Source organism: Vulpes vulpes, chromosome 13 (assembly GCF_048418805.1).
Source record: "Vulpes vulpes isolate BD-2025 chromosome 13, VulVul3, whole genome shotgun sequence".
In the NCBI taxonomy this organism is placed as follows: Eukaryota; Metazoa; Chordata; class Mammalia; order Carnivora; family Canidae; genus Vulpes; species Vulpes vulpes.
In genome coordinates, this window is record NC_132792.1 from 2,132,018 (window position 1) to 2,155,341 (window position 23,324).

Genomic DNA, 23,324 nt, shown 5'->3' on the forward strand with positions numbered 1-23,324 from the left:
TTGAAGCAGGGTGCCAAAGCCTGGTTTCCTTGTCCATATTATTTTATGGGAATGAAAATGCATTTCCTCCTTCACTGTAAGCATCATCATGAAGAACAGATGAGATGGGAGATGGGGGGCTTTGGAAATGTCGAGAGCTAAGTGCTTGCTCTGCTCAGTATCCTGTACTTGCTCCTTCCTGGTCTCTCCCTCTTCCTGCCTGTTCCTCTTGCACTGTTTGGTGGTCCCGTATATCAGATTCTGAGTTGCCCCAGACTTGGATTTGGATACTGTTGTCTTTACAACTTCTGGGACCTTGGACAAATAATTTAACTTCCTTCAGCCCTGGTTTTCTTACCTGTACGCTAAGAACAGGAGCATCTCACGGGGCTATTAATTTTCAGCAGGTGTTGTGCTAAGAGCCTGGCCATTCAGTGTTGAGAACATTTTGGGTGATTGTCTCTAGAGAACAGGCCTGAGGAACAGTCCTGGTTAAGGGGAGAGAGGAGTCCGTAAAAACAGATGGATACAGAAGCATCATGTGGCAGTTGACAGTTCTTTTCAGAGGTGGAAGAGTTTGCAGTAATGTTCCATGAAGAAGGTGATCTTGACCTTGAAGAACAAATTGGTGTTTGCTAGAACATGCTGAGCAGAAGAAATAGTTTCACTTAGAAGTTCTTTCTGTAATGCTGGTGGACTTAAGAGTATTTGCTTTGTTTGGGAATGTTGGGTGCAGTAGTTTGGTGTGATTCTGTTGTCTGGAATTTGGGGAAGCAAAGTGGATGATCAGTAGTTGTGCAGTATGACCCAGCAATTCCACTGAGTAGCTGTTTACTCAAGAGATTTGAAAACGTATGTCCACGCAGAAACCTGCCCATGAATGTTCATAGCAGCACCGTGTATAATTGGCCAAGAAGTGGAAACAAAAGTATCTGTGGATGGATGGATGCATGTAGACGTGGTGCATCCTACCTGGGTGCCTCTCTTGCTCATCCCTTCTCCCTTTGCTTTTTCCTGCCTGCCTTCCTTGGCTTACAAGTTTGCTCATCTTTCACATCTCCGTGTAGACACCATGTGTATATTTATCTATGGAGCCTTTCTTAGTCCTTTGGGGCCAGCTTGTGTTCCTTTGCAGCGTTCCCACCGGTGCATGTAACTTGCCCACAGGAGCCCTTCTGGCTCGCCATATGCCAATTGCTTTAATTTGATGGACAGACTCCCTGGCAGGGCTGCAAGCACTCTGAGGGCAGGGTCTCTAACTGGCTGTTCCCCACCCCCCCCCGGGACCTTGTGGCACAGATTGGCATGCACATATTGTTGAATGCATGAATAATACATGTCTTTTTTTTTTTTAAGATTTATTTTAGAGAGAGAGAGCGAGAGCATGTGTGCATGTGTGCATGAGCAGGTGGAGGAGGGGCAGAGGGCGAGAGAATCCTCAAGCAGGCTCCTTGCTCAGTGCAGAGCCCGAGGCAGGGCTCGATCCTGACCTGCGCTGAAGTCAAGAGATAGCCACCCAACCCTCTGGGCCACCTAGGTGCCCCTGTTTTCCACTTTTCAAAAACAAGATTCTGGAGACTTCATTCATGGACCACATAATTCTTCCACTCGAAATGTGCACTTGCAGTGTGTTCGCAGATATGTGCACCTTTCCTCACAGTCATTTGAAACCTATTTATCACCTCAGAGCGAACCTGGTATGGTTCCTGTAGCTGGCTAGCGATACATGTTGGCACTCACGTCTTCTTGAATGCGCTAATAATAAATACTTTGCTTTGCTTTTAGTTCTTTATCTGGTCTGTTTTTGCTGTTATTGGCAATGCCGTGGTGAACATCTTTAGATCTTTGGCTTTTTTAGCAGGACGGACATTTTATCCAGAGAGGGCTTATTGGATCAGTCATTTTGAACATTTTTTATTGCTGTTAAAGCATATTGCCAAATTGCCTCTGAAAGCATTGTTCTGATTATACTGCTAGCAGCCGGGCTGCTGATTCAGTATGTACAGAAGGCTACCTTATTGTTTTAATTTGTATTTTCTTGGTAGCTGGCAAGGTTGAGTATTTTTCCTATGTGTTTATATACTAATTGTATGCTTTTCATACAAACCTCTTCTGCAGTCTTCTGGTTGCTTTCCTGTTTCTGGCTTCATTTGGTTCTCATTTGTTGGATTTGGGAGGCAGATAGGGTCCCAGCCACTGGGCTGATGAGGTCTCTGATGCTTTGAGATACTCAGTAGTTTGCCCAGAGACTCCCAGTTATTCAGGAAAAACCAAGCCTAGAACCCATCTTTAGCCCTCATTGGAGGATGTATGCACAGCTAAGTGTAAAATCTGTCCAGTGCTGTCATATACCAGGCTGGTGTCAGGCAGGTTTAAAGGGTCAGGATGCCTCCCACAAATGCTTCCCTGGACTGAAGCTGAAAGTAGTAAGAAAATATTTTAAACATATGGTGGTGATCTCAGCAGACCTTGACATTGGAAACAGATATACTCTGTGTCCCCACCACCCCCAGCAGGTCCTTTTACTCTAGGAACTTAAAGTCCGCTGTCGTGAACTCCCTATTTCAGCTCGGCCTCCCTGAATGGCAGTTTTCTCCCTGAATGGCCCCTTAGCCTTCTCATATCATCAAGCTAGTGGCTCTTGAGTGTGGGAGTTTGGAAATGTGTGGCAGTGTTTCCAGTATAACGGTGGCCATGTGTGTCATTTGCATGTAGTCTGAGGAACAAGAGCCAAATGTAGGGGCAGGCAGGTCCCACACGACAAGGCACGTCCTATCACGATGCCAGCAGTGCCCCGGGAAACCGCTCTTCCCTGGGGGCACTGCTTCCCTGCTGTCCTCTCAAGTGGCTGCTGCTTCCTCCCTCTTACCCTATGTACCTTGGGCCTAGAGACGGGGTACAGTCTTTCCTACCGCTACTTCTGGAGTCCTCCTTCAGAAACCCCCACTCTTTGTATGGGCATGTCATCAGGACTCATCACAGCTTACTTTTCCTTTGGTTGGGGTTGTTTGTGAATACTCTGGTCCTCCTCCTCCTCCTCCTCACTCTTTCATGGTTTCAGCTCCTGGCCTGCTCTCCCTCACAGCACCTTTGCTGGCTCTGTCTTGGCGGCTTGAGTGTCCACGGGGAGGGTCCATTCAACGCTTTCCTCTTCCCCCTCTGTGCTTTCTCCTGATGGGTCTCAGCAGGACTCTGCTTTTCCTCACACGGATCTCCGGACTAGCTGCCTTCCCCATCTTCACTCCCCATCCCAGCCAGGGCCACCACTGCCTGGCCAGTTGCTGAGGCCAGAAACCATGAAGACATTCTTGACTTGTTTTCTTCACCATCAGACCTGCATCTAAGTCCTATCAGCAAGTCCTCAGGGTCTTACCTCTTAAATAGATCCCAGAGGTGGTCACTTGTCACCACCTGTGCCCTCACAGATACAGTGGAAACCACTGCAAGGCCTCAGCTGCCGCATCTGGCCATTAGGGGTCTCCTTGGCCTGTAGTCCTCCATCTTGTCACTTTTCTGCTTCAGACCATCCACAGGCTCCCATCACTTTCCCCTTGTTAGGTCCTCAAACCAGTCTCCCTCCAACCTCCGTTCATTGACTTAGCTTTAGCCGTAGTTGCTGTTGCTTCTGTCTCTCCAGGGAAGCTCATTTCCACCTGTGTCCAGGACCATGCATTGGGTCTTTCTGCTTTGTTTCCCTAAGATATTCGTGCAACTGCCTTTTCTGCAACTCTCCGGTCTGAGGTCAGGCACCCTGTATTTGTCTGCTTCATGGCACCCTGTATCTCTCTGCTTTTTACAACTAACTGCCCTCTTTGCTAGATCATGAGCTCCTTGGGGAAGGGATCTGTCTGTCCCAGGCAGACACCTGCCTACACCTAGGACTATGTATGGCAGGTGCCCACTCAGTGTTTGTTCACTCGCTGCCCAACGAGGAAAGTCATCCCAACATCCTTCTACCCCCTCTTTCCTGCTTGTGAAATGGGCACATGAGCCTGCTATGAGGATTAAAGACAGTGCGGATCATCTCTCCCTCTGTCTTGGAGCAGGAGGCTCATGAGTCCCTCCTCTCTTCTCTAGTACTTAGCTGCTTATGGATTAGGGTATTTGGTTCAAATTACACCTAGCCCTCAGGGGAAATACTCACAGGTTGCAAGAGAATCTTGCTGAGCCAGCAGCTAGCTACAAAGTGCAGGGCCAGTTCCAGGGTCCCGTCTGGACCTAAGGCCTGGGAGTCTGCCCTTCACCGGGACCCCTGGGAGTCCCTCACAGCAGGTGTGCTCCGTGGGCTGAGAAATGGCTTCTGATATATAGAAATTCTTAGTGGTGTATTTTTACCTTCTGTGTCCTCACTTATCTCTGAAAACCAGCATCCTCCTTTTCTCCTCTGCCGTCGTTATTTGTTTGGCTAGGCAGTGAATGCATAGAACCCTCAGAGGGGGGCCCTCAGTGCCCCTGCACTGTGGGAGCAGCATTGCCCAAATCAGATTTGTTTCCTGACACCCGATGAGATTTCTTGTGGTTTGTACAACTATATATGTGAAAAGTCATGCAAAACTACGTAAGCTGTGTCACAGTTAACAATTTGGTGAAATGCTTTTATTGAAAAGAGGCTGACGTAAAATTGGCAGTCGTTGAGTCAGGTGTACCAGCAAAGCAGTCTTCAGTGAGGGAGTCAGGGCAGCAGGCACAGCACTGTGCGGTGTTGGGGGCAGGATGAGGCCTGGACAGGCCCACTTCTGTGTCCCCCACCCCCATGCTCTCGCTTACTGCCATCCTAGACTTTTTGTGAATTGTATTTTTTTTTAATTAATTTATTTATTTATGATAGGAACACAGTGAGAGAGAGAGGCAGAGACATAGGCAGAGGGAGAAGCAGGCTCCATGCACCGGGAGCCCGACGTGGGATTCGATCCCGGGTCTCCAGGATTGCGCCCTGGGCCAAAGGCAGGCGCCAAACCGCTGCTCCACCCAGGGATCCCTGAATTGTATTTTTCATTCACTTTTATACTCACTCACTTTTATACTCATGGGTATGTTAATATGTCTTCTTTACATTTTTTGAATTTAAGTAAATTGTAAAATGGTATTAAAAAATAATACATCATTTTACTAGATTTTGGTCTTGGTGATTCTGGGTACAATGGCATGACCCAAACAGTCATGAGTCTCCTGTAATATGGACTAGCAGATTAAAACACAGGGCTTGGACTTTAAACTCTGCATGTCGTATCTTATTCCCATTAAGAAGCACATACAGTCTTTAGACTTGAGTTTTTACCCATTAGCTTTGCATAGCAAGGCGTAAGGAACGACAGTATGAACTCTGGCCAAAAAGGAAGGCCACAATCTTGAAATTGTCAAGGTAATATATATTATTTTACTTCACATTTTCCATTCTTGACATGCTTTTTTACCCCTTGTATTTTTTTTTTCCAGATGGCATATGTGGTTTCTTGGAGAGTTTTGATTGAATGGATTTCATTTTTCACCTGGGTGGGGAGAAGGAAGGATAAGCTTATGAGCTGTTATGTGGGAGCTCCTCAACAAAGGGGTATAATTTGTTTCCACTGTAGTTTATATAATCCCTTTTGTTTGTTCAGAAATAGACAGAAGGGGTTGAACCAAAACCGGGTAGAATGAAGGGAAGCTTTTGACTTCCTTTTAGTTCTGTTTGAAGAGATAAATACCGTGTAGTACAACATAATAAGTACCTGCTAATAGAGCGCATTCTTGGTCGAGAAACCACGCATGTGAAATAATGAGGTGAAGAAAAACTATCAGTGTGTCAAATCCCAAATATATTAGTGGATTTAGTCGTTATGGGAAAATACTAATTTGCCAAGTTTTAGATGAACCAAAATAGAACATCCTGGGGCGGTATCACAAAAGGTCCTTTTGTACGTAGCCTATTTGGAACACCGTGGGCCAGGTGGTGCGAGCTGTCAGCATGGAGTGGTGTCCTGCTGTCCTGTTCACCTGGCCGCCGTCCACCACGCCCAGTGCCGGCCTACCATTTCTGGTCTAGAATACGGCAGCACTTCCAAGGGATGTTCTTGTCTCCCAAGACGTTTCTTGCCTCTCGGCCACCTGGAGTGTCAAGGGATCTTCCCACAGCAGGTATTTATCCCTAGCAGTCCTCCCCTGAGATAGCACGCAAGGTTCCCATCCCTACAACTAGAGTTCAAGTCCCTGGCGTGCTTTGCAGTGTGCTTTTCAGTCTGGCCCGGCCCAACCCCCTTGTGGAGGCACCGGGCTTAGCTGCTGTTCCCGGAACAGAGCCTTGGTGTTCACATCTGTGCTTTCTCTTCAGGGTTTCTACTACCCAGAATGTAGCACTAACCTCGCCCACCTCTCATATCTTCTTTGACACCTCCAGGTAGCAGAAAAAGCCTTTCTTCTCAGTTTCCCCCCACACTTATGTAACAGTGCTCATCATGTTGCATGTTAATCACGAGTTTTCACGTCTGCAGACTGCATGTGTGAAGCTGGACAGCTGGAACTGGGGCTTCCTTTCCCCCGAGCCCCAGCTTGGCACAAAGTCTGACTCACAGAGGCTCACTCAGTGCTCGCTAAATCCAGCTGCCTTGTTTTTCCTGGCCGTTTCCTTCTGGATAGTAAAGTGAGGATTGTGCTTCCCTTGACGTGCTGGTGTTAGAGTTGGAGACCGCGTATCTGAAGAGTCTGAAACATAGTATGTGTTCAGCAAACCGTCATTGTCACTGTTGGTTTGCTTTTGACGTGCAGAAGTGTTTCAACACACGTCGTTCACATGTCGTTCCTGGAGCAGAGAATCAAGGCGAGGACTCATCCCCAGTATCCTCAGTACCTTCCTGGGCTCACCTGCAATTACTGCAACAATCATTGGAACAATATTGACCATGACAGACATTTTGCTTGTAAACCGGAATGTTTCATGAAGTGACATCTGTTCCTGCTGTGTGTGATGTCCTCTATCAGCCAGCTCCACTGCCATAACAGTGCCAGGGTGGGTGGTTTAAACGACAGAAACTTCTTTTCTCACAGTTCGGAGGCAGGGGGTCTAAGACTGAGGTGCTGGCAGGGTTGGTTTCCCTGGAGGCCTTCCTCCTTGGCTTGGAGACGCGTTCTCCCTTTGTCCTCACACGGTAGCCCTCTGTGTGAGTTCGTGTTCTAATCTCCTCTCTCCATGAGGACACTAGTCAGATTGGATTAGGGCCCCGTGCGACCTCACTTTACCTCTTCAAAGGCCTTGTCTCCAAATTCATTTGTATTCCCGGGACCCTGCTGGGCACAAGGACTTCAACATACGAACTTGTAGGGGATGTAATTCAGCCCAGAACATGAACTGTGATGCATCCTATTCTATCCCATGGGATGCTAGTCAGTACCCACTAGCTTGATATTTATGACCCACAAAGAGGTCACAATGGCTTGCAGTAAGTAACAACACTTGCCTTTTAGAATTGGCAGTGGAATTGAAATGGAACAGACTCATTTGAAATGAGTCCCTGTGTACTGCGCAGTCTCTTATGACCAGTGGTACATACTTGTTAGCTTCTCCCTCTCTTTTTTAAAGATTTTATTTATTTGTTTATGAGAGAGAGAGAAAGAGAGAGAGAGAGGCAGAGACATAGGCAGAGGAAGAAGCAGGCTCCATGAAGGGAGCCTGATTTGGGCCTTGATCCCAGGACTCTGGGATCACACCCTGAGCCGAAGGCAGATGCTCAACCACTGAGCCCCCAGGCGTCACTGTTAGTTTCTCTTCTATGTGTAGCACGTGGACAGAGTAAAGTTGATTGACCCATGCCACCATCACATCTCCCTGGTGTCCTGCTTCATTGATTTAAGAGAGAAGAAGGAGGTATTGGTGCAGGCTTTTCTGTGTATCTTTTTTTTTTTTTCTTTAAGAGATTGAGTTAAATTCAAATTAATATTGACTAAGCAACTTGTAAGTGGCAAGGGATCTATTTGGGGGAAAGAAATGGCATATCCCTCAGTGAGATAAAATGCAAAGACCTTCTTTAGACTGTTCCCTGGGTGATTATCTGTACAGATGACCCCCCTTTGTAGGGGAAGAGATCCTCTATGCCATTCACCGAATACTGAAACCCGAGTACAGAATACCGGTTCCCGTGTGAGCTGGGGGTCTGTGTTACATGGTACATTGAAACCTCTGCAGAGGCAGGAGTTTTGGATTGTGCCCACACTAGCGATGGTGTAAGAAACTGTCACAGGGCTGGTGACTGAGCCTGGCTGACTGTGGTGTCTGTTACTGTCATCGTCGTGAAGATGAGCGTTCTCGCCAAGTGTCCATGGGCTCGCCTGATGTTTCAGTCATATTTTGTGCACTTTTGGGGATAATTTTAGTGGAACAAGGAAGATGCAAAGGTCCAGGGATTTATTTCTCTTAAACCTCAAGGCTCTACTGTCTGTGTGGCTAACCCAGCAGTGGGGTAAGAGAGTGTTCCAGAGTCAGGAGCAGAGCGGTGTCTGTGTGGCTGTTGATGGATTTAAAGGATGAAAAGATGACATTAAAAGTTGCAGGTGCCGGAGGATGGGGAAAGGACCATCGTAGGTGGCGGGAAGGGGCACTCACTTCTGGCTGGGGCTTGGAGCTCTTGGAGGCCACTCTGTGGCGGGGACTCTGATGGAGGAGCAGGGCCCTCTGGCGAGGCCTCATGTGATGTGGCATGAGAGGAGCGGTTTCTCAGTCTCTTGAAAACTTCGCTCATCTCTCTGGTAGGGTGACGGACACCCCACACTCCACGACCAGCACCCGGCACACCACAGGCATGCAGCTAGCGTTCCCTTGCAGCTCTGCAGGCCTGGGCAGGGCTCACCAGCTCGCACCTGTGCAGCATTCAGCGGAGCTGGGACCCTTTGGTGCCAGTGTGTGTGCCTCGGACCTGGTGCCTTCCTCTCAGGTTTGTTCCCGCCTTTCTAGTGGGATCCTTCTCAGGATGAGTGCTCCGTCTCCGCTTTCCTGATCCCCAGTGCTCACTGTCACGGGCCTGCCCCTGTGAAGCCTGATTCATTTCCTCACTCACCGAGACAGATGGTATTCATCGTCTTAGGGTGCCCTTCCCTATCTTTTCACAGGGGCAGCACCTTCAAGGCACAGGGAGACTGTGACCAGGCTTTGGCCAAGTGAGGGTTTCTGAGTCCCAAGAAGGTCCTGACAGCCGTTGGCTTGCGCCTTCTCTGTGCCATGCACTCACTGAATGCTGTCTCCTTGCCCTGCACTGACGAGGCACCGGGCCCACCTTGCTGCGTGGCCAGCGGGAGATGCCGCACCTTAGTCTGTCCCTGTACCAGGGTGATCTGTCAGCCGGGATATGGTTGTCATTTGTTTGAAAGACAAAGATTGGATGCAATGGGAAAATGTCAGATTGAATTTATTCAGCTTCATCATTTGATCGCCAGCTCATTGCTTTGCTCCTCAGCCCAGAGAAAATGCGTTAGAAGTTTGTCAGCGTCAGAGTAGGTCGGAACTTGGCCTGGGGCAGGTGCTCTCTTGGCCTCTCTCTGGGGGAGATGGACCCTCAGCCTTTATTTGACTGTGTCACAAGGCCGAGGGAATGCAGGAAGGGAGAGATGTTGTGCATTTTCCAGATATTTCTGTGATCATCACTTTGACATTGCCTCTGTGTCTCCTAGTTCCGCATCAGGTGACCCAGAGGCCAGGCAGGCTCCTCCTAGATCTGGGAGCTAGAAATCTCTGCAAAACAAAATCTTTTGTAACTTCGTAATTTGTGATCACATGTCATAAAACCAGAAAGGTTTTTTACCTCAAGGATGTGACACAGTATATTTACTTCACTCACATATTTGTCCTTGGGGAAGAAACCTGAGCAGCTGGAAAGACATTTTTGGTTTAAAAAATTATGAAATTAGTATAACATAAAAGTAATGATTTGAATTTTGAAAAACAAGGTTATGAAAAAACAAATTACAAAGTGGATCAATGAGGGTATAAATTTAAAATGTTCTGTGAAGATTTGTGCTGGGGATTTAAGAGTTAAGCTCTTGGTATAGTTAAAATATACTTTTTATTTATCTTTTATCTTTTAGTTTTTAAAGATTTTATTGATTTATTTATGAGAGAGACAGAAAGAGAGAGGCAGAGACACAGGCAGAGGGAGAAGCAGGCTCCCTGCGGGGAGCTTGATGTGGGATTCGATCCCAGAACTCCAGGATCACGCCCTGAGCTGAAGACAGACGCTCAACCGCTGGACCACCTAGGCGTCCCTAAAATATACTTTTTAAAATAAAAATTTACTCATGATTTTATAGGTATGGTTCCTTTTTTCCCCCTTTTTTGGGAGGGATTGGTTCTTTATTTTAAAAAGACACTTGTCAATTTTCAGTATCAAAACGGTTGCACTATGGGTTTCTTTCTCCCGATCGGCTCCCAAGGAGAGGCCACCGAAGGACAGTGCGTTTTAAGCCGATGAGCTGCGGGGTGCATACCTAACAGACTTCACAGAAACCTCACCAAAAAGAATTGAACAGGAAAAGAAACTTTAAAACATCAGTACACTGCCTGCCCACAGACTGTAGAGCCCAGATGGGGTAGCCAATGTGCTCCAACCCTAAAGAAGCAAAGTTTCAAAGTAATAAAAAATTTAAAAGCAGTTTTGCGCATAAGCTATTCAAGATTTCTCCAGTGCTAAGTGATACAAAGCCTAGTGAGGTGGCACTTTTAGAAGATGGCAGCTTTGGACCCACGAAACGGGGAGGAGGGGAGTTTGTCTCATGGGGCTAAATCAGTGGAAAACACATAATTTTCTTTTTTCTTTCGAGGAGGCAGGAGAGCAAGTAGGTGATCACCTGAGCACAAGGGGAACATGATCCTTTCTGTGAGTGGTTGGGGTAAAGACAGGACAAGCAGTTGGTCTCAGGGAGAGGTCTTATCCTCTTAGTTCGGTCACGTCTGATGAAAAAAAAAGTGCTCAAAGAAACCTTAAAGGTGAAGCCCCTAGGCATGATTCTGGCCAGTTCGTCCTGGAATCACCTTTCTGGGCTCTCAGCAGGGCAGACGGGCACTTCCCCCGTGTGCAGTGAGCTGGGAAGCGGCCTCCCTGGTACTCGGAACGTTTACGGATGGTCACTCCTTCGCATCTGTGCTCACGTTCCCTTCAACATTGTTCCCGAAGGTGCTCAGGCGCAGGCCCAGCTGGGACCTCTGGGGAGAGGCAGAGACCGTTTGGTGACGAGGACCCAGGGGTTGGGGCGGGAGAGGCGGCGGGAGGAGGCAGCCTCAGGTAGAGGCCAGCCCTGGCCTGGGAGGCCGGCAGCGGCAGGTGGGGGCCCGGGTCAGGCGGAGGCCGGCCCGCACCCGCCCCTGCCGCGCGGGGTGCTCCTCTGCGTCATCACGGGGCCTCTCCAGCTCTGCTCCCCGGCTCCAGGCAGACTCCGCACCGGTCTCTGCCTCCTGGAGTCATCCGTGAGCATCCTGATGTCGTCCTTGTGTGTCTCCCTCTTGAGAGTGCTGGCCGTCAGCAGCGCCGAGACGCTTCGGGGTCCGGGGCGTCGGTCCGGCCTGCCTGTCTGCCCGTCCACCTGCCGGCGGTGGGCCTCGGCCAGCTGGGCTCGCTCCGATGTGGTCCTCAGTGGTCACCAGCCCCCGGCCCCCCGCCCCCTTCCCTCCTGCCCTGTGCCTCTTCTGCAGTGTGCTCCGCTTCTCCCAGCTCCACTTCCTGGAGTTCCGTCTTTCCTTCATCTCTGAGGCTCGGTGTTCAGTGCCCTTCCTGCCTCTCTCGCTCTCATCAGCGGCTTCCTCGGCTTCCTCCAGCTTTTGCAGGGCAGTGGCCAGGCGCGCCAGGCACGGCCCAGCTCCTCCTCTCCCGGCTGGATTCTGCGGTTCAGGGAGGCCACCCGAGCCTCAGCCTTTCCTTCCACTTTCCCGCCGCAGGTGCCCGGCCCTGTCCCTGGTGTCACGGGCTTGCTGCTGCGGTCCCTGGATCTAGTGCTGCACCCCCTCCATGGTGGTGATCCCCGCCTTGGTGTCCACCCAGCTCTTGCTCGCACTTGTCTTCCTGCCTCCTTGGCATGGAGCTGCAGCTGCCTCTCCTACAATTATACTTCCAATCCTGATCTCTGGGCTTTAATTTCCTCATAAAAGCTGGCGTGTCCCTTGGATGTCCTAGGGTCCTGCATTCATCATATCCCCAGTTGAATTAATTGTTTTTTCCTTGAGGGTGTCACTATTTTCTTTTTGGAAGCTTAAAACTTGTGGAGTCGACCCCAAATTGTCCTGCCCATTCCTACATCCTCTTAACTGCTTGGATAGGTTCTATATCCGTTAATGCTTGAGTTTTTTTTTTTTTTTTCATGTGGGATCCCTCCTCCCTTCCATGGTTACAGCCATAGTTCAGACTTCCGGCACCTATTTCTTGGACTCTTAACAATGTCCTGCTTCCTGGCTCTTCTTATGATCCCTTCTTCACACCGAAGCCAGACGTATCTCCTTGAAATGCAAGCAAAGTCACATCCTTCTGTTCCCTGCAAAGCTGCAGTGACTGCCTCTCCTGTCTTAATAAAGTCTCAGATCTAAACCATCTTTTTAGCCTAATTTCACTTCACTTCCATCTGCCTAATCTGTATTTCCTATATATCGGACTTTTTGGTTGTTCTTTACGCATACCATGTGGTTTTCCATGCTGCTCCTATCTTAGAGCACTCTGTCCTCCTACTTTCCCCGTTTTCCGTGCCGCCCCTCTTCACCTCCTCCTTACCTATTTAGTTCTCAATTCAGCATCATTTCATTATGTCCTGAGAGTGATTTTGCTCTGGTTCCCTCATTAGATCACAGACTCCTTGGGGACGGGGCAATACCTTATTCATCTTTGATCTTTCATCCTTCTGGATTGTGGTTTTACCTAGAAAGGAATCAATACATGAGGAACTGAATTAATTTATGTTGCCTCTTACTTTAACAAATGCCTTTTACTACTAACAGCTAACAAATTATTTATTACTGTGTATTAATGGAGATCCCACCAGGCATAGTAGGAGACTAAGGAGTTAGGGGATCATGATGTCCTTGAAGAGGTGGTAATCCAATTGAATGGCTAAGGTAGGGATCTTCCTTACACATGGCAGATACCCAATATTTGTTGGTTAAAGGACTGTTGAGTGAAATATGGGATGGTTTTAGGTGAACGATGCCCTTTGCTACAAGGGAGAACCTGATGGAGAAGTGAAAGGCTCACTGGACTAGGAGGAAGATCTACCCAAGCTTCAGTTTGCTCATCTGTAAAATCAGAATGACAGGGGAAAGCTCCCTCATGTAAGCTTTTGGGGACGATTTAATGAGATAGTATATGTAAAGTGTTAGACACAGTGCAAGGCATGTGGTCAGTCCCCATTAAATGTCGGTTGCTGCGGTGGCACTTCTGAGCATTGTGGAGAACAGCATTCAGGGTGGTGCTGCTGTCGTCCTCGTCGTCTTCTTCTTTTTCTCCTCCCCCCTCCTCCCTCTCCTCCTTCTCCTCTCTCCTTCCCTCTCCTCCTCCTTCCTCCTCCTTCTTTTATTTTAGAGAGAGGCAGCGGGGAGGCAGAGGGAGAGAGAGAGAGAGACTCAAGAAGACTCCCTGCTGAGTGCAGAGCCCGATGTGGGGCTCAATCCCATGACCCTGAGATCATGACCTGAGTGGAAATCAAGAGTCAGATGCCCAACCAATTGCACCACCGGATGCCCCAGGATGCTGTCTTCTTTTTGCATGAGGAGCAGTTATAAACAAACCCTGGCTTTTCTTTATAAAACTGCTTTTGAAAATTTACTTCTAAGTATTTTTGAACTAATTTTATTGTACAAATAGTGTATACTCATTTTAGAAATCTTGGAAAACATAAACAGAAAAAACATTATGTATAATCCTGCATGGATCAACACTTAACATTTCAGTGTAGTTTTTTTGGTATTGTTTTCTATTATTTTTAAATTGGATTTATTTTTAAACTGAATTTATTTTATAAATATAGTTTTGCATCCTGGTTTTGCAAATAACAGAAAATTTTTTTTAGGAGACTTTTTTTTTTTTTTTTTAAGATTTTATTTACTTATTCATGAGAGACACAGAGGCAGAGACACAGGCAGAGGGAGAAGCAGGCTCCATGCCCGGAGCCCGACGTGGGACTCGATCCCGGGTCCCCAGGATCACGGCCAGGGCTGAAGGTGGTGCTAAACCGTTGAGCCACCCGGGTGTTCCAACAGAAATTTTCCATATTATTGCAAACTCTTTGTAAATCTCATTGTTAATGATTGTGTAAGTTTGCACTGTTACTGTACCGTAGCTTTTCTATTACTTCATAATTGGATCTACAGATATGATATGATTCTTTCTAATTATTTATTAAGTCTTTATTCTTAAGATAATTTCCCCTTTGGGGTGTTTTATTGAGATCTCTAGAGATACTTAAATATTTTCTAGGTAGTGCTTTAAGTGGATGGTGGTATAACGAGCTAGTGGCTTAACATAATTGCCTTTCACCTGGAAGAACATGTGTACATACTTGGAAAGAACAAGGAAAAATATTTAATCTCCTGGTGTACTCGAATGATTGCTTATCAGAGTCTCTGACCTGCCACTATGTAAATCAAGTGAGAAACGAGAACGGAGTTATGCGGGTAGGAGGCAGCTGCTCATGGCAGGTTTATCGACGTCCATCAGCAGTCTGTTAAGGAAGGGCTTGTATTCTTGGTATGTGACAGGGCTTATTCACTATCTGCTGTTTGGACAGGTCGTTAATCTTTATCGTGGTGACACATGAGACCGTTTTGACCTTTGTAGTTGGACCTTTATTCTGCATGGATGTATATGCAGAATGAAGAAAAGCTAAGTTGGTTTTTCTTGCTTTGTAAGATGCTCACCTTGCTGGACATGTTGGATTGGCTGTTTCAAGATATCTGTATTTTCCTCTATATTTTCACGTAATGGGGCAGTGTGGGTGGGTAGTGTGACAAAATGGAAAAAACGAAGAGTTTGAACTTATCTGAGTTTGAATGTAATTTAGCCACTTACTGATCGAGCCCAGGAAATCATATGGCCTTCTGAAGCCTCAGATTCCCTCTCTGTGAAATGGGCACAGTGATGCCCAAGGAAGTCACTCCATATGGTGGAAAGAGCACTGGGTTTCAGAAGCCTAGGCTCAGAGACCCAGCCTTGCTCATGAGCTGCGTGAGCTTAGAAATGAGGTATCCCGTCGTGGATCCTGCAGTGGGGTGGTGATAGCATTTCACTGTTGGGTAAGTGTTAGTATCTAACCCTGCGGCAGTGCAGGTGGCTGTCCCTGACGGAGCCTGGCTCTTCCGCAGACTGCCTGGACGCAGTCTGCACGCTACTCCTGGCTTGGGGGCTGGCGCCACCTTCTCAGTTCTTGCCAGTTCGTGAATGGTTGCCTTTGGGTTCCCCTGCCTGCCAGAGTCTCCTTCAATGGGGACACGTGCCACTGACCCCCCAGGAGTGACGATGGCTTTCATTCTGTGTCCTCGTTGGGCTCTGTGCCACATTCATCCCCATTTCTCTTCTTGCACAAACACTCATCTTTTGGCTTCTTGAGTCTCAGCCCGAACATTTAGCATTGTTTCTTTTCAAACTCATTTTCTGCTTCTTCCTTTTCTCCCTGCCCTTGACCTCTGTGTTTCCCAGAATGTTGTGCACAGGCCCTCCAGTCTTCTGTTGGCACCCACACACTCTGTTCTCTGGTGATTGTCACGGCGCTCGGGACCCTACTTCTTCCTGTGCACTTGCCTTGACCCCATCCAGCCATGTTGGGTCTCTTTGTCCTTCTGGGCAGCTCCTCCATACTTCAGACTTGGTGTGTCTGAAGCTCTGTGTTGGGGTGTTGTGGTCACTGGCTTGCATCTCCCATACCACATGGCGTCTCTGCGGTGCCCCCAGCCCTGAGGCCCCTGCTCTTCCTGCTCTTGGCCCCGCCACCCCACCAGCACCCATATCTGCTTGCTTGGCCAAGTCTCTTCGTTCCTAAATAGTGGGGAGACTAGTTGGACTGTGGTGCCCTTGCTCACGCCCACCCAGCTGTGTGTCCAGCGGCCCGTGCCACACCTGGCATGCACTAATATCATCATTACGGTTTTCATTGATTTGTTTAATCATGGTAAGATACACATAACATAAAATTTACCATTTTAACTATTTTAAATGTATAGTTCCATGGCACTGTGTATGTGACACTGTCGTGCAGTCACCACCACCACTATCTGTTTCCAGGATTCTCTTTCTCCTCTCAAATAGGAGCTCTGTGCCATTAAACACTAACTCTCATCCTGCACCCCCAGCCCCGGTAACTCTGCTCCACTCTGTCTGCATGAACGGGACAGCTCTGGGGTCCTCCTAGGAGTCGGACCATGCAGTAGTTGTCCCTCTGTGATGGGCTTACCTCACTGAGCACATGCCCTCAAGGCTCATCTCTGTTGTGGCAGGATCAGGATGGCCTGCCTTTTTTTAAGGCTAGATGATATTCCCTTTTATATATAGACCACATTTTGTTTATTTGTTCATGGATGGACACTTGTCAGTGAGGACTTGCACTTGCTAAGAAATCATGTCCTTTCAACATGGGCTCTATCACTGATAAAGATAACCTTTCATCTTTATCTTTTCTATTTGTTTGTTTTCAGTTATTTAAAAATGAGGTGGGCAAAAGAGGCCTGCTTATTGGGAACCCCCAAGAAATCTCAGCATTATAATGTTGAAAGATAAATAATACTATTCTTAGGAAAGCAGTTCCAAGGTGAACTTGGTTTTTATTTCTGTAACTGGAGGCATCAGAATTGATTCTAAAAGTGTAATTTCAAATAGTAGCAGGCCACACCTCTAAAACTCTCTATTCTTTTATTTTCTTCTTCCTTAGTTTTTTTTTTTCATATTTGGAAGAAAAAATGTACTTTATTCTTTACCTATTTAGACTATCATAACTGACCTATTGCTAAAATGGTTGTCTCAGATTATTACTTAGAAGGAACACAAATAGCTAAACTGTGAAATCATGATGTGCTGGTTTTATGCCAGTGTCTGCTCCTGAAATGGCAAATGGCCTGTGGTTCTTTTTACGGTCAAAAGTTTGGGTGATCATACTTTCTGCTTCTATAAGAAATAATATAGTTAGGTGACAATTAGGCTTTCTTTACAGATGTTCTTCTTGCGTGATTTCTTTAATTTCTGGGACAAGGATAACTCTCGAGGGCATTTGGTGCTCTAGCTTGACTGCCATAGTTGTTGGGTGTTCTGATCAAAGTTGGACAAAATTTATAGTGATGTTAGGGGCTGAACGGATGTGTTCCCCTCCTAAGTCATATGTCAAAGCCCTAACCCCCAGTGTGATTTAGAGGTAAGGGCCTTGGGAGGTGATCACGTATACACTGGGTCTAAAGGGTAGGACCCTCATTGATGGGATTAATGCCCTAGAAGGATAGGAAGAGACACGAGACCTCTTTCTCTCTGTGCACACGTGCAGAGGAAGGCCGTGTGAGGGCACAGTGGGAAGGCACATGCTGCAGACCAGGACGTGGGCTCTCACCAGGGGCTTCCCAGCTCCAGAACTGTGGGGAACATGGATTGATGGTTTAAATCACCCAGCTTATGGTATTTTTGTTATGGCAACCAGAGCAGAGTAAGGCAGTTAATTTTTAGTGAAATAAATTAAGGAGTCATCACTTCCCTTTGACCAAATCATATGCTTATGAGAATGTCTGGGTCTATCACAAGCTTCATTCCAGCTTGGCATGTGGAACACAGGTTGGTACCACTGTGACCTCGAGCTCTTCTGTTTGTGTTGTCCTGACACTGAGTTTTGGTGGTCGAGCCTGATCTATGTGGGGGGCAGGAAGCCGCTGTCATCTCGAATTGGAATCCCAACTCTGTTCCTCTCTTGAACAAATCATTTTATCTTTCCAGACTCTTTAAATATTTTTGCTGTGAGACATTTTCAAACATAAAGGTAGAAAGAATAATAAAATGAGTTCCTGTACACCAATCACCAGCCAATGGTTAGTAAGATCTTTATACATTTACTTCATCTCTTGCTTTCTTTATTTGCTGAATTATTTTAAAGAAACCCTAAGACATCATTTCATTTCATACCTTTGTTCTTTGGTATGCGTTGCTAAAAAAAGGACATTTTCTCATATGACCATAATGTTAATATTACACTTGAAAATTAATGGTTATTTTGGTGGCATTTCATATCAGTTCACAGTCACATTGCCCAGATTGTCACCGAGCTGTTTATCACCTTCAAAAGGGGGATAATGATGCCGCCCTCTCCCCCTTTTTGGCAGGAATTTTGTGAGAGATGATTGCATCCTATTTGGATAAAATATATTGAAGTTCTGCTATATACCATATCTCTTGCCTTATAGATTCTGTAGTCTGAGAACGTACTACGATGTTTGGTACATGGTAAGTGCTCAGAACATGTAATTGTGGACAATGATCGCACATATTTAGGTAGCTCTGAGTTTGTCCTGAAACAGCACTGGTCCCTGCTAATGGCAGGAAGGACAAACTACATAGACCCCGCCACCTCTTTCCTCTCCCCCCAGCTCTTTCTTGTCTCTGAGCATCTCTACTTTCCTTCCCTGGACAGGAGCCTTCCTTGTCTGCCTGGCAAACCTGCGTTCATCCTCCTCTGCCAGCAGTGAGGTCCCGCACCAAACGTCACAGAGAAGGGACACACATGTGAGGCGCGTGTGAAATATTTGGCAGTTGGTGCCCTGCAAAGCCAGGGTCTCGTCCCCACTGCAGCCAGAGGCAGTTACAGCTTTGCTGTCTTCCTCCGGAGCCCGTCTGCTGCCTGCACCCGTCACCCCTTCTGAGGTTAACCGTCTTAGCTTGTTCCCTCTCACACGTGCCGTAGGCAGCTTCTCTGCCAGGTTTTCTTACATACATACAGCTTGTAATGCTGTCTTAGTGTTCGTTCTGTGTCCTTACTCTCCTCACCCCCCACTGGTGGGCCTCAGACATCAGATTTCTTCAGTAGCCATATGTGCTTATCCTTGTCATTTTTTCCCTATAATGTAGCAAAACCTCCAAGCACTGCACTCACGGCATTTGCTTCTGGACTCCTGTGGCCCTTGACAAAGACCAAATGTTGTTTCTTCTTTATGAAGCCTTAGCAAAATCAGGTTTCCTACATGCTCTTCTCCCAGACTCTGATCCTGCTTTTGTGAAGTCATTTACGAGAAATTATGACGTTCTATTTTTGACACTGAAGTGGACACCTTATACGTCAAGCCCACAGCGCTTCCATGGGAGGAGTCCAGCTCAGTGCCATGGGCATGCAGTGGATGTTCGATGCAGGTTGAAGGCATGAATGCAGGGGTGAGTGAATTCAGGGCTGGTTGAAAAAACTGACAGGGAAGCAGTAACTTGATGAGTGAGGAAACTGTGACATAAGCAGTCGTTGAGTGGCGGAGCGCCTCAGACGCTGATTTCTGCCCTTGTTTGTGGAAGTAGAAGCACTTGTGACATTGTGCTTCCCCAGCCAAGGGGCACCTGGGGAAGGAGTCGCCCTGGTGAGGGTGATGGGTGGTACCCGGGGCATTGCTGCAGTTTCCGGAGGGTTAATAGGCAGACTGTCCTGACTGCAGGACACCTGTTGGTGACTCTGTGGCTGCTGCTCTGCCCTGTGAGGAGAGAGGATGTGTGTTCATCCTGTTCTTTTACTCTTTGAGAGAGAAAGCGCACGTACTTGAGTGAGCGGGGGAGGGACAAAGGGAGGGAGAGAATCTTAAGCAGACCTCATGCTCAGTGTGGAGCCTGACGCGGGGCTCGATCCCAGGACCCAGAGATCATGCCCTGAGCCAAATCAAGAGTCGGCTGTTCAACCGACTGAGCCACCCAGGCTCAAGCCTCCCTCTTTTATTTCACTCTTGAATAAAGAATGATTCTGTTCTGCCTTTTTGAATAAGTAAGGTCAGCCAACCAACAAACACCTACATCCTTTAACACCTTCTGTCCTCTGAGCACTCTTAACAAGTTAAGGGGTAACAGAAAAGATGATAAGACTCTCTCCCTTTAAGGAACTTGTAGTCTAGTAAACTGTATTTTTAGCTGATAAACCTTAAAATTTAAAGGAAAAATAAGTTACTATTTTTCTAAAATTTTCTTTTTTCTAAGTTGACTCTTTTGTCATACCTAGAGAGACAATGAGAATCTAGTAGCGATGAGCACCCCCGGCCTCCAGATTCTGATCTCTGAACACTATTTTACACTAGAAGGATCCAGGGCTTCTTGAGAAATGGTTTGATTCCAGGTCTAGACTAAAAATGAGCTAGAAAGAGCAAGCTGTTGATGAATAATGGGGCCTTATCTAAAGGACACGACTCCCACTGGCTAAAAATAGGGTGTTTGAATATCAAAAAAGTGTAATGGCAATCAATTGAATACCAAATATGTAAAAATCTACCAATTTGTAATGATCCTAAATCCTATATAACACTCTGGTCATCACTGGAGGTAGTTCTTTACTCCAGTAAATACATGGAAAACCTTGGGACGCCTGGGTGGCTCAGCGGTTGAACGTCTGCTTTGACTCAGGGCGTGATCCTGCAGTTCTGGGATTGAGTCCCGCAGTGGGCTCCTTGCGGGGAGCCTGCTTCTCCCTCTGCCTGTGTCTCTGCCTCTCTCTCTGTGTCTCTCATGAATAAGGAAATTAAATCTTAAAAAAAAAAAAAGTTACAGGGAAAGCCTCAACAGTTCACTAACACTCTTTATGGTATCATTTGTATTTCAGAGTAACCAACTGGTTGATGAGGAAAAAAACCCTTCCTTATAGACAAATTCTAGGTTTAAGGTACGGAGAAATTAAAGAATCACAGAGTCACCATTTTGTAATCCTTGATAAAATAACAACTCTGGGCAACAACATGGAGCAGATGCTCACGTCTGTGAGGAAAAAGGTTGGTGGGACCTTGCCAGTGGGTGGGCACACCAGCAATTGGACGTAAGCATTTTACTCTGGATCAGAAGCTCCAGAAGGCATAGACGCTCTGGATATGAGTGTGATGGGAAGGGTAAGAGCAGGAGAGTTTGCTGATAGTCGTCTCAGGAACTGAGGACATCCCCACATCTCCTCCCCGGGTCCTGGGGCAGGTGACCTTCCACCTCAGCAGAAGAATAGCATTTCAGCTGCTGGAGAATAAGGATAAGGTCAGTCTCACCGGAGCCACCTGGCACAGCTGGTGGGGAGGGCCCCGCTGACAGGGAGCACAATGGATATTGAGGTGTTCACCCACTGCCCTGACTTCTGCAGAGCCCTGGTGGCGCCTGCAGCAGGTTCCTCCCCCACGTGGAGAATGACCAGACCTGAAGGAGGAGTGGGGACACAGAGGCCAGGGGTTCCCTGGCCCAGCAGGAGGAGCCTGCAGCTGCTCAGCCTACCTCCTGGCACTCCCGGCGTCCCTTACTTTCTCTGTGGGAAAGCCAACCTGTAGCTAAGCCAAGGAACGTAGGAGCCTTGCAGGTGGAACTAAGCTTCACGAGTAGATTCATTTCCATCTTCATTTTAGCAGAGCTTACTGAGAGGGCGTAATTCAACTTACTAAGGCACCTAGACCTGCATGTAACACTAGGCAGATTAGGTCATTTGCACGCTGTCGGCTGGAGCCCTTCAGGAGATTCACCATCTGTGCATTGAAGACGATTTCATTATTTAAAAAATTTTGTCCATCTTGCAGATTAACATTACTGTGCCGTATGCAGAATTAATTCCGGTTGCTCTCCTGCCCTGGTGTTCCCCCGAGGATGACGCTCAGACACAGGAGATGCCTGTGGCAGCAGCTTCCCAGTGAAAATGTGTGTCCTCGCCTGGATATTTCTTATTTCCGGTCTCCAGTCTTCAAGGAGCACTGGCCTCGCTTCTCAGTCTTTGCCTGTTCTCTGGCAACCCTGTCACCTTTCTCTCAGGTCTCCCCATCTCACTGCACTCCACGTGCCCGCCTGCCAGTCACTGCTTTCTACTGCTTTCCCTCTTTCCATCCCAGTTGGATCAGAGAGGTTGAGTGACGTCAACCAGCTGTGCCTCCCACTGGAGGGACAAGCCATTCCTCTGAACGTGGGTCTGACTCTACTGCCCCAGGCCTCACTGGATGGGAGTGCTCCCGAGATGTCCCTCTGAGGCCAAGGTGTCCCCCTGTCCTCAAGCCCTCCACCTTTCCCTGCAGTCCATGGCAGAGCAAACAGAGGCAGGTGGTGTGAGCTCCCTTCCCCCTCCACCCCCCCTTCCTGTTTTCCCTTTATTCTTCTGAAGGGACCAGGGAGGAGACCACAGGCGTCCCGCCAACACAAGGTCTTGAGAAGCCCTTTAAGTCGGGTGGTCTCAGCATTCCTCTTTGCGGACAGGGCATCGTAATGCCCACCTTCCTGAGTAATTAGGCATTTTGAGGTGTGTAGCGTGCTCCAGAGCTCTTGAGCCCTGGAGTGCTACGAAGTCTGTGCGTGCGTCATGAGCGATAAGCATTCCCTGGATCTCTTTCCCTCTCTCCTAGGGAACGGATGGGGGATAGGGCACAGCAAAACAGTCAGATCTCACAAAGCTTTCTTTTTGTACCAAAATGTTGACTTGTAATTATTCCCTTAAATGTCTGCTATATAGATGGACTAAACTCCTTGGGGACAGGGCCTGGTGTTTTGCTTGTACCTCATAATTTCTGGAGAAATATTTGTCAGGTAATAAAATACACCGATTCTTCAGTCCTGTGCGCCTACTGACTTTCTTGGAATTTGGTAAGAATTTATTCTCTTGGGAAATGAAACCTTTGTATAAGACAATAACTTCCTTTTTTTCCGTGTCCCCAAAATGGAGCTGTTGCTAGTGATTATGTAGATAAAGTGGCAAGAACTTCTTTCTTTTTTGTCTCTTACGATCAATGCCCCTTTATTTGTCAGAAGATTGGACTCAATGGACTGTAATGGATTCGATTAAGAATTTTATTTTGCTCAACCTCCCTCCCAAAAAACCCCAGAGCCCCCTAAGTTTTGTTAATTAACCTTCTTTTTAAAAATTTCTCTTCAGAAAAGAAAGATGTGACTCAAAGCCTAGAGAACTACACATGCAAATGTCCTGGGACGATGGAGCTCCTCACTCTTCCAGGTGGCCCTACCCTGCCTCCAGTGCCCTTCACCAAACTTCCCATTGTCAGGTAAGGTGGGCCTGTGGTTGTTCTCTATATATCTTTACAAGAATTTCCTTTTTTTTTTTTAAAGAAAAGATTTTATTTATTTATTTGTAATACAAGTGGTGTGAGGGTGAGGGAGGGGCAGAGTGAGAGAGAATCTCCAGCAAGCTCTGCTCTCGGTGTGGAGCCTGACATGGGGCTTGATCTCACGACCCTGAGATTA

The 23,324-nt window shown here is 47.3% G+C and overlaps 1 protein-coding gene across 7 annotated transcripts in view; it reads left to right on the forward strand.

Moving 5' to 3' along the window:
• Positions 1-23,324, forward strand: part of TRAPPC9 (trafficking protein particle complex subunit 9) — a 541,182-nt gene that overhangs the window by 77,288 nt on the left and 440,570 nt on the right. For all 7 annotated transcript variants that reach the window (XM_072733818.1, XM_072733819.1, XM_025985035.2 and 4 more), the window contains one exon: positions 22,999-23,125. In XM_072733818.1, coding sequence (XP_072589919.1) covers positions 22,999-23,125 — 127 coding nt within the window. The remainder of the gene's footprint in view (positions 1-22,998; positions 23,126-23,324) is intronic.